At 41.7% G+C, this 11,625-nt stretch overlaps 1 protein-coding gene across 1 annotated transcript in view; it reads left to right on the top strand.

Moving 5' to 3' along the window:
* The window catches only part of LOC139642413 (putative transmembrane protein 244), a 4,546-nt gene extending 4,115 nt beyond the window's left edge, over positions 1 to 431 (top strand). Inside the window, exon 6 of the mRNA XM_071517232.1 lies at positions 334 to 431. Coding sequence (XP_071373333.1) covers positions 334 to 431 — 98 coding nt within the window. The remainder of the gene's footprint in view (positions 1 to 333) is intronic.
* The last annotated feature ends 11,194 nt before the right edge of the window (positions 432 to 11,625 follow it).

Genomic DNA, 11,625 nt, shown 5'->3' with positions numbered 1-11,625 from the left:
TTGACTTTCTGTTTGTTCATCCATCTGTCTGTCTCTTTATCTGTCTGCACTCCCAGCGGCAGAACACTCCTTCTCTATTTCTCTCTCTGTCTCTCTATTTGTGAGCCTCTCTCTCTCTGGCTAAGATATTACTTCTGTCTTTCTGTACATCTCTCTATCAATATTTACTGATTGACGTAGTTCCCTGTCTCCCCGCTCCCCTGTTCCTCTTCCCTCCTGTAGATTCAGGCTTAGTGAGAATGATATTTGGGGTCACAGCTGCTGGCCTACAAACTCTCCTTTAATTTCTCTCTCTCTCTCTCTCTCTCTATCTTTGATCCCCTCTCTCCCTAGGTTCAGGCTTGGTGATGATGATATTTGGAGGACAGCTCCTGGCCTATAAACTCTTTAGAAACAACTTTGTCTATCCAGCCGAACTGCAGAACTTCTGATGAAGGGGGAGTGGGGTGTTGGGGGGGGGGGGGGGGGGGGCTATAGTACTAAACATGTAAAGTAGGATTAAACAGCTAGCCAGCCAATGTACAAAACTATAATTTACCTCTCCACTTTTATTCATAAGGCAGTCATAACTACCTTCAATCTTGAATTACCATTTTTTATGTTTGATTTGACAATATAACCAAAATCATAAAAAACATAAAATTATCGCTGCTATTTTCACTGGCTAACTGGTCAATCTCACTTCTTGATGCAATCCTATGGGTTGGGTTTTCCAAAGCATTTTACTGCTAAGTTCACCTTATCCACTGGTTAATACTGGTATGTGTATGGGACACTTTTTTCCATAAAATAACAATGAGACAGCTACTTTGTCTATTCACTAATAAATAACAGGAGAACTTTGTCTATTGGCTAACAAATAACCTTTTTGGATCCAAGATGGTTTTAGCAGTAGGAAACTCTTTTTAAACCAGATCTTGTATGTTGTTTTTTTCAACCATATTCTGTACAGTTAAAGATATTGTTTTGTATTCTGTTTTTTACACCTTACATAAGCTAAATGTAATAGACTAAATAATAGTTTTAGCTCTGTAAATTAACACAGGCTGGATTTACATAGCCACAAAATACCTTTGACTATTTCAAGTCTTTGTGGCTCAGATTTGACCTTAACAAGTCCATCTAAATGGGGGGAAGCCACATGGAATCTTTTGAACTCTTTGGCTGCACTTACATCAGCAGGCCAGCTGGCAAAATCCAATCTTCTGATCTTATCCAGTAGTTTGGCAAGGCTGTGCATGTTCTGCTCTATGTGGCACAGACCAGATTTGTGAGTGAGTGATTAGATTTGTTTTGCAAGGCAGCCTCAGGTCAAATATTTTATAGCTACAATTTAGATTGTTGTAAAAAAGCTGTTGGAATATACATTAAATACTTGCTGTAAAATGTGATTGTTTTTGTCTTTGTGAGTGTGTGTGTGTGTGTGTGTGTGTGACTGCCCTGTCAGTAGCCGAAAAAACAGTTGAAAGTAGAAGGTGTTTGTTCTCTGATTAAAACCGGCTGAAGTCAAAAACTTTATCAATGTGTGATTCGACATGCAGGCCCAAAAAAGCTCAAAGATAATAAGGAAACAGCCATTCATTCCCCTCAGACATTTTCTTTGAACAGCCAACAGTGAAATAGTTGGCAAAGCAGATCCAAAGCCTGAGGAAAAATAATCTTACAAATTATTTTATGAAAGCGGAGCTATTTATAATTATTAACCTTGATGTTATGGATGTAAGCCCTCTGAGACAAATGAATTTTTAACTCTCTTTTTCCACCAATAAGCTCCAGGACTTGAGACAGAGGAGTAAATGAACTTATTTGGGCATATAGTGCTAGCGTACTGAAGTTTATGCTCTGTTTTGAAGCTCCATACAAGTTGTTTGATTGGAATGGTAACCTAACCCTGACCCTTGGAATGGTTGCTTCCTTTCTTTTAAGGAGACATTTCATTTAGTCTCTTAATTTATGAAGTATAATAACAATTGAAGGTGACTTTTACCAAAATAGTCACAATTAAATAAATAAATAAATGTGTCAGTGAAATAAATAATTACATAAATACATAAATAAATTAATAATTTATTGATTGTTTTCCTTTAATTTAAAAAATATTAAATAATATAATTTCATAATTATTGTTTTCATAATAACATGACTATATTAAATTGTATTTTTATTTCATAAAAAAAAAAAAATCAAATGGCTTTTATTTTCAATTACATGATGATATTATTCAGAATTACATTTTTCAAAGTGGTTCTTTTATTTCCCTTTTTCTTTTTTCATTGCTCCTCTTTTTATTTCATAGTAACACTTTTTAATGTCACTTTTCATAATGTCTCAGCCGTCTGCCAATCAAAGTGAATAGGACAGGATCTATTTGCTGATTGGAGAATCCATTGCAATCGATTATTTTTCTTAGCTCTGAGGCTGGTCTTGCCCCATGGGCTAAATGACGTTAAAAAAGTCATAATATTATGAGAATAAAGTGGTAATTTTGAGAAAAAAGTCAAAACATTACCCACAGAATCCTGACAGCTGCCAACAGCTCCCGGCATTTCAGCTACACTCAGCTAACAGGTAATTGTAGGGAAATTGTTTGCTAACTCTAGCTATGTTTAGCATGCATTTCTACCTATGATTCCTACTATGGATGTCAATTTTGGGTAATCTTTCTTGGTCCAACATCTGTCATTGACCCTCATTATTAACAGTTAACTAGGGATATTTGTAAACAAATATACCGCTTCTGGGTCATTACATGTCCGATTTCCACTCCAAAATAAAACTTTTAACCACTAGAACACAACAACTATAACAACTTAAATCTGGAGTCAATCGGATTAAAGTTTTGGTCGGTTGGTCGGCCGGTCGGTCACATGCAACACATGCAATGAATCAATGGGCTCAAACATATGGGAGAGTCGTACACTTTTATTTTAACACAATACATTCTTCAAACACAAAATGTTTTCTGGTTAGTACAATAGCCTCTTACTGTAATGTCTGACAATGTTGGAGAACACTTTGGGAGGGAATGCGCCTCCATGCAGAACATTTCAAGATTCTTGATATTCTTAGGTTTGCGCTTGTGGACTGCCCTCGTGAATTCAGACCGCAGATTTTCAATAGGGTTCTGGAAACAAGATGGCCATTGAAAAACATAGATTTTGTGTTCCCGCAACCATTTCTGTGGTGATTTTGATGTATGTTTGGGGTCGTTGTCTGGTTGAAAGGTCCTTCCACGGCCAAGTCTCAACCTCCTGGCAGAGGCAATCAGGTTTTGGGCTAAAATATCCTGATACTTAGTGGAATTCATTATGCCATCGATCTTAACAAGATCTGGACCACTAGCAGTAAAACAGCCCCAAAGCATCAAAGATCCTCCACCATATTTCACCGTGGGCATCCGGTGCTTTTCCTTGTATGCAGTTGTCTTTTGTCGCCAAGCATGCCAATGGTGTGCATGGCCAAAAAGTTCCATTTTGGTTTCATCTGACCACAACACACAATTTCAGTTATAGTTCCAGTGATACTTGGCAAAGTTCAGGTGCTTCAGTTTATGGGGTTGCACTCCGTAAGGGCTTCTTTCCTGCAACCCTTCCAAAGAGCTTGTTGACATGGAGGAGGCGTCTAATTGTTGATTTTGACACTTGATAACCTCAGCATTCCACTCAACTGTGCAGCTGTTAAAGCTGTGATCCTCAGGTTCCTCTTTGCCTCCCTCACCATCTTCCTCCCTGTTCATGGGGACAATATGCACATGTGTCCTCTTCGTAGTGAATTTGCAACTGTTCCAGATTTCTAAAACTTTTTGATTATTGCCCTGACTGTGCTTATTGGTATTTTACTATCTGTCTCCTCTGAGTTGAAAGCTCTTTGATTTTCCACAAAGTGATGGATGACAAATGGATTTTACATGTGTGCAACCTCATATTTTGACCCCAGTGAAACAGGAAATGATGAGCAATACAGCTTCTGGATTCTGAGATCAATAAAAAATTTTTTTTTGCTAATTTTCATGAAGGGTGACAATAATTCTGGAGTTGACTGTATATGTACCATGCAATTCCTGTATGATAATTTCTGAATTTTACAATGCATCAATTCACAGTAAATGAAAAAAAAAATGACTGACTGATTGCAATGCAACACTGAATTTATTTTTTGCAGTGGGATTTCAGTCCCTCTCTGTTTCCTCAGCTGTTTTCCCAGTGGAACAGCCGATGGAAGAAGCGCCAGACTCTGTTCTTCTTCTTCTTGGTCTTGGTCTTTTTGATCTCTGAAAAATAAAAGCGGACAATCAATGCCTCAGTTCATCTTGATGGAAGTAGACATGAGCTACAGTGTGAGCAGATCTGATGAAGAACTCCTACCTGATGTGGTGTCAGAGGATTGTTGCACCCCCTCCTTCTCCTCAGTGCCAACCAGGCTGCTGGTCAAGCCTTCCTGGACTGGAGTAATGGCAGGAGCTTCAGTAGGGATGGTCAGAGGAACCAGAGGAGCTTCAGTAGGGAGGCTCAGAGGAACCAGAGGAGCTTCAGTAGGGAGGCTCAGAGGAACCACAGGGGTTTCAGTAAGGAGACTCAGAGGAACCACAGGAGCTTCAGTAGGGAGGCTCAGAGGAACCAGAGGAGCTTCAGTAGCTAGGGTCAGAGGAACCACAGGAGCTTCAGTAGTGAGGGTCAGAGGAACAAGAGGAGCTTCAGTAGGGAGGCTCAGAGGAACCACAGGAGCTTCAGTTGGGAGGGTCAGAGGAACCAGAGGAGCTTCAGTAGGGAGGTGCAGAGGAACCAGAGGAGCTTCAGTAGGGAGGCTCACAGGAACCAGAGGAGCTTCAGTTGGGAGGCTCAGAGGAACCAGAGGAGCTTCAGTAGCGGGGCTCAGAGGAATCACAGGAGCTTCAGTAGCAAGGGTCGGAGGAACCAGAGGAGCTTCATTAGGGAGGTGCAGACGAACCAGAGGAGCTTCAGTAGGGAGGCTCACAGGAACCAGAGGAGCTTCAGTAGAGAGGCTCATAGGAACCAGAGGAGCTTCAGTTGGGAGGCTCACATGAACCAGAGGAGCTTCAGTAGGGAGGCTCACAGGAACCAGAGGAGCTTCAGTAGGGAGGCTCAGAGGAACCAGAGGAGCTTCAGTAGCGAGGCTCAGAGGAACCACAGGAGTTTCAGTAGCGAGGGTCAGAGGAACCAGAGGAGCTTCAGTAGGGAGGCTCACATGAACCAGAGGAGCTTCAGTAGGGAGGCTCAGAGGAATCACAGGAGCTTCAGTAGCAAGGGTCGGAGGAACGAGAGGAGCTTCATTAGGGAGGTGCAGACGAACCAGAGGAGCTTCAGTTGGGAGGCTCACATGAACCAGAGGAGCTTCAGTAGGGAGGCTCACAGGAACCAGAGGAGCTTCAGTAGGGAGGCTCAGAGGAACCAGAGGAGCTTCAGTAGCGAGGCTCAGAGGAACCACAGGAGCTTCAGTAGCGAGGGTCAGAGGAACCAGAAGAGCTTCAGTAGGGAGGCTCACATGAACCAGAAGAGCTTCAGTAGGGAGGCTCAGAGGAACCAGAGGAGCTTCAGTTGGGAGGCTCAGAGGAACCAAAGGAGCTTCAGTAGGGAGGCTCAGAGGAACCAGAGGAGCTTCAGTAGGGAGGCTCAGAGGAACCAGAGGAGCTTCAGTAGCGAGGCTCAGAGGAACCACAGGAGCTTCAGTAGCGAGGGTCAGAGGAACCAGAGGAGCTTCAGTAGGGAGGCTCAGAGGAACCAGAGGAGCTTCAGTAAGGAGGCTCACAGGAACCAGAGGAGCTTCAGTAGCGAGGCTCAGAGGAACCAGAGGAGCTTCAGTTGGGAGGCTCAGAGGAACCAGAGGAGCTTCAGTAGGGAGGCTCACAGGAACCACAGGGGTTTCAGTAAGGAGGCTCACAGGAACCAGAGGAGCTTCAGTAGGGAGGCTCACAGGAACCAGAGGAGCTTCAGTAGGGAGGCTCACAGGAACCAGAGGAGCTTCAGTAGGGAAGCTCAGAGGAACCAGAGGAGCTTCAGTAGGGAGGCGCAGAGGAACCAGAGGAGCTTCAGTTGGGAGGGTCAGAGGAACCACAGGAGCTTCAGTAGGGAGGCGCAGAGGAACCAGAGGAGCTTCAGTTGGGAGGCTCAGAGGAACCAGAGCAGCTGAATCAACAGCAGAGTCCATTTCTGGGCTTGGTGTTGTGTCCTCTTCCAGGCCGGGCTCTTCGCTCAAATCTCCATCGAGGGGAGTGGAGTTCACGGATCTATCCACTACAGCTGGCTGGGTGGAATCATCTAGTTTCACCTAAAGAGGGAGAGAAGCCATTTGAAGCCATTTTGAATTTTAGAAAATATTTTTTTTTCTTTTTTACTATACTTTTTTACTATTTTTACTATACAGTATCTTATCCAGCTATTTGATTTGAACTGCACTAGTTTACTTTTAAGTCTTTTATCTTTTGTATTTCTTGTCTGTACTTTTGCACTTTTTAATTGTAAATCTTTTACCTTTACTGTATTTTTATCACCCTGTAAAGCACTTTGAATTGCCCCAGTGTATGAAATGTGCTATACAAATAACGCTGCCTTGCCTTGCCTTGCCTACTCAATCATACATCTGCGCAGGTCTTCTTACCTCTTTGGTCAGCACTTCAGACATTTCCATATGTTTCTGTGGCTCGAACATCACACAGATTTCCCCCACTGTGACATCAACGATCCTGGTCAGCAGGTCTGGCCCGAAGCGCTTCAGCTTCTCCAGCAGGACGTCTGGAGTGTACTTCTCTCTGACCTTGTTCTGGATAGAAAGGACCTTCTCATCCCGGATGGAGCGGGAGAAGGTGGCCTGACGGTCCATGGAGGTCAGAGAGGCAGAGAGCTTATCCTCAACGGCCTTGGTGACTCCGACAGCTAGGTCGCTGAGCTGCAGTGGGGGTACGGACAAGAGGATCGCTGGATTAATCCAGAAGCCCTGCAGGACTTTGGGCACAACCAGCATCACTACTTCTTGGGGGCTAAGGAGGCTGGAGCTGGGCTGCTGCTTCTCCATCAGGCTCCTGATGGCTTTATCAGCCAGACGGATGATCTGAGGGTCTCTGTTGATGAGAGTCGCTCACAATTAGTTGAAATACACATTTTCTGAAAAGACACAATTTCCCCACTTGAATCATTCAAGTTTCATCTTATCTCATAAATGTGACTTACTGAAAACAAGGACTGTTGGCTTCAGGTGAGTTGAGCACGATTCGGGCTAAAAACTCAATAACCATCAGTTTCATGCTGATGTTCACCTCCCACATCTGAAACAAGAAATGGGATGCACCATTAAGATTTGACATATTTGCAGGATCAATCTAGTGTTATGTGATAATTTACTCCACACTGAGCCTTTTCATGATCTTGGTCTTACCAGCGAGAGGAGAGGCTGCACACTTTCATCAAAACTCTCAAGATCAAACCTCCACAATCTTCAAATGGAAAGAAAACAGAAGGTTCATCTTAACTGTTGCTCTATTTTCTTCTCATTAGTAACAGACTAGCTTAAAGGAATAGTTCACCCAAAAATGAAAATTCAGTCATTATCTACTCACCCCCATGCCAGTAGAAAATCGGGTAAAGTTTATTAGTCCATACAACAGATGGACAGACAGATAAAACAACGGAAAATAACCATAAAATGGCTCCATGCAGCATAATCCAAGGCTCTTGAAGCCAAAAGATCCCAAAGTGACTTGAAAAGACCAACATTTACACCATCATTTAGCTGAAATCGCCACTCTAGCTGTTGATTTAAAAAAACGTCACATTTGCGCGCACCCCAACCTCGATAGGGAAGACTAGCTCGAACTTCCAGAAACAAGACTTCCGGTTTGGCCGTTTAGCCTTCCAAATAAAAGCGTGAGATTTTAAAATAGATATACTGTTTTAAAGCAATTACTTTGTATTTAATTGTCAAATTCAGTGAGCACCCATATTAATGTTTGATGTCATAATGATAATGAAAAATGCCATAAAATGTGCCATTTTTAACTATAAACGCTCCATGTATTACACTGTGCAGAATACATACAGAACAGAGACTAAAGTGGACATCAAACATTAAACTGATTTTCTACTAGCATGGGGGTGAGTAGATAATGACTATTCCTGTGAACTATTCCTTTAACATTAGCAGAGTTGATGATAGATTGAGTGGTGGACTGTCTGTATGTGTCTCAGTAAGTCTCACCGCTCCCTGAGAGATTTCTTGCCCTGCTCCACCAGCCAGTCAGTCATATCCTCAGCTGTCAGCTCAGATGGGACCTGCTTTTGTTGCTGAAGCCTCAAAAACTGCACCATCATTTTTTTCTACAGGACAATAGAAAACATTAGATGTTTCCTATGTATAATCATAGGAGACACTTTACCAGAATTTGTCAGGTGTTTTATATTGTGCGCGCCTGAAACATAAGTGGTTCTTACTTGTACTTCATAGTACTTCCACTCCCAGCAGAGCTCTACAGTCTCTCTGTACACCGGTACATTGAGCAATGCCTTTGAAGGAAATGAGATAATGTCACTCAAAAGCCTCTTATGCTACATACTTACATCAACTCAAAATCTTTACAATTTAACTGCAATAAACAATGCTCACATACCTTGATGGGTCTATAGATGACCCTTTCTCCTTCAATCCAGTCCATGGATGTTTTGTTACTGGATGACAAATCAACAGTGGAGAAACAACAATCAAATGTACAACCAAACTCACAACTACAGAACAGATGTAAAAGCACTCAAACACAGTTGATACTGGTGGCTGAAACGAACTGAGGGTGTTCAGGGAGAAAGTTTCTGTGGGAGACGGAATGGACTTATTGTTGAGTCACTGGGAGTAGAATTCAGCTCTGTATGACAGGTAGATCCTTTTTTGGTTCAACTGTTCAGGCAGAGATGACCAGGGAAAATACATGTCTGGGCAAATATGATGATCAAGATCGATCAATAAGTTGCCTTTACATTTTTTATTTAATCACACATGAATGTCTTTTTGCAAGGCAACACTTGAATAGATGTTAATCCTGTGTTTTCACTTGGTTAGTTGGTATTGGGAGTGTAGCCTACATTGCCCTAAACTGCCAGGTGTATCAGCACTTTTATATCCTTGATATGCACACTGTGTAACATTTTGGTCAACATTGCAGGATTACACAGCCCAAGTAGATGGATAAACACTCTCACATTGTCTACATGGCAGCTTCTAATGCTATGGTATTATGCTGCAAGTCTGACTTCAATTCTTGTTGACCGACACGTTGCCTTGTCATCTTCTCCAAAATGTTGTGTGTTGTATCACAACTGGGCGTATTTACTAACTTTACCAACAATGTTGGTAGTTTTTGACAAAAACATGTTTGTTAAGGAATGATTTCAACAAATATTATTCTGCCGAAACGCCATTGGCCTAATCGTTTTTTTCGATCGAGAAATCACTGTTGAATAGAGCAACACCAGATTCTGAATCACTCGACCAAATCTGAAGAGTGGGCGGGTCAGGAGTCTGGAACCAGGCTAGGACTGGATGCTTCTTAATCACAGTATATCTAATCCACACTCATCTGAGCCACACATACTTAAAGCCACACATACCTAAAGGACTAAAAGTGAGATTTAGATTATATTATTCTTGTGCATATATTTTATGATAATATGTGCATTTTGCAATGTATTTCATTCTGGTAAATGACTGTATTTCCTATGCTAAGTTTGAAAGGAGGATTTTATTTGCAACATTAATATTCATGTAAAGAATACATAATTGGGATTTCTGTGCACTCCTACCACTGACAATTGGTTTTCAAAGTATGCTGTCTAATGTCACATGAATGACACGTCAATGATAGATATTCTACACCTGTACGGCAGGTGGCACACACAATTTCATGAACATTCACATTTTAACACTCAATGATTTCCTTTTAAGTAAAACCATTTTCCTGCTTTTATTTCAGCCCAACTTTAAGAGCCACATAATCACCACCAGAAATGGCTGTCCATCAATAGCTGTGGATTTTAACGTTAATTGCCTTGTCACAAAGACAGTAAACCATAAGGACGGTGAATCTATCTGCAGAGCTGTAAGCAACAGAGAGAGCACTGCACTAACATTGTCAAGTGGTGCCAAAAAAACAATCTATGCACTGTACTGTAAGGTGCTTTGGACAGAGGCTTCCACTAAAAGGCACATATTATATTAACAAATACTGTACAGGCCAAGCCCATTTCCACTCACATTGTTAATCCAGGAGACGTAGGCGCTGACGCGGGTGAAGACGGAGGGCTTCTTGGGGTAGTTGCAGCCCATGCTGGAGCCGAAGCTCCCCACACCATGGACGTCCCAGCAGCCGTGAGGGTTCTGGCAGTTCAGGGGGCCACCAGAGTCTCCCTGAGGGGTAACAGAGCCAGACGTGATGTTCAGGCAAAGGATGGCGAAAACATTTAGAAATGTATATAATAATCATTATGGCACTGTGTAAAACTATTCTAAACTGTAAGGCTGGTATATTTTTACAGAAACTCTATTTCTATATTACACGAGACTGTAGAATAAAATTTAGGAGTTGTGGGAAATTAATGGGACTCACATTGCAGCTAGCCAGCCGTCCATCTCCTCCAGCACAGATCATGTTCTTGGTGACCAGGCTGCCCCACCAGTCAGGCTTGGTGCAGTTGGAGTGGCTGACCACAGGCAGGAGGGCCTGCTGCAGGATGTCAGCGATGGGACCTCCAGCTGTGGAAAAGAACAGGGCATTCAAATTTAGCTGTAGTCAAGACCACCTTAATGGAGTCCAAGTCAATTCCAAGACCAGGTCCAGTTGAGTTTAAGTAACGAACAGGTCCCAAGGGTGTTGAGACCAAGTCAAGGCCAAGACTAAAATAGGCAATAAACAGTGTACATGTCTTTCCAAATGTAAAAATAAAGCTTAAGTAGTTTCTTAAGGATCAACAGAGATGATAGCTCTGGACTATACCCTTCAACATCCAACTAATGAATGTAATTTTTAATGTAATTTGGCCCATGGGGCAAGACCAGCCTCATGTAATTCTGAATTATATCATCATGTAATTGAAAATAAAAGCCATTTGAAAAATAAATGTTTTTATGAAATAAAAATACAACTAATAGTCATGTTATGAAAACAATAATTATGAAATAATATAATTACATTTTTTGAAATTAAAGAATAAAATCAATCAATTATTAATTTATTTACTGATGATATTATATATTTCTAGTTATTTATGTAATTGTTTATTTTACTGACATTTATTTATTTAATTATGACTAATATGGTCCTCCACAATGCCTGTGTGAAATCTTGCATTTTAGCTACTTTTTAGAACTATTTAAATTCCTTTTCGCACTTAGTTTTTGATTAAACTGTGCGCACACTGTAATAAAGTTTGCACACACTTTTGCGCAGTGGACTTTATGCGGATTTGTGTCCACCGTTAAGTCCCATGTCGAAGAGGCAACTTTTGGGTCATCTGATGTTCAATTGACTGCTATCTTGCCCCCAGCCAAGCGACAAAACAAAGTTGGCAACTGCTTATCCACACTGTAACAGATAACCGTAACATTATCCACAAGGTATCTAACGGCTAG

Source organism: Centroberyx affinis, unplaced genomic scaffold, assembly GCF_046629955.1.
Source record: "Centroberyx affinis isolate AG114_WGS23_722 - 3 ecotype Tasmania unplaced genomic scaffold, CSIRO-AGI_Caff_v1 ptg000478l_1, whole genome shotgun sequence".
In the NCBI taxonomy this organism is placed as follows: domain Eukaryota; kingdom Metazoa; phylum Chordata; class Actinopteri; order Beryciformes; family Berycidae; genus Centroberyx; species Centroberyx affinis.
This window is presented reverse-complemented; position numbering and strand designations above follow the sequence as displayed.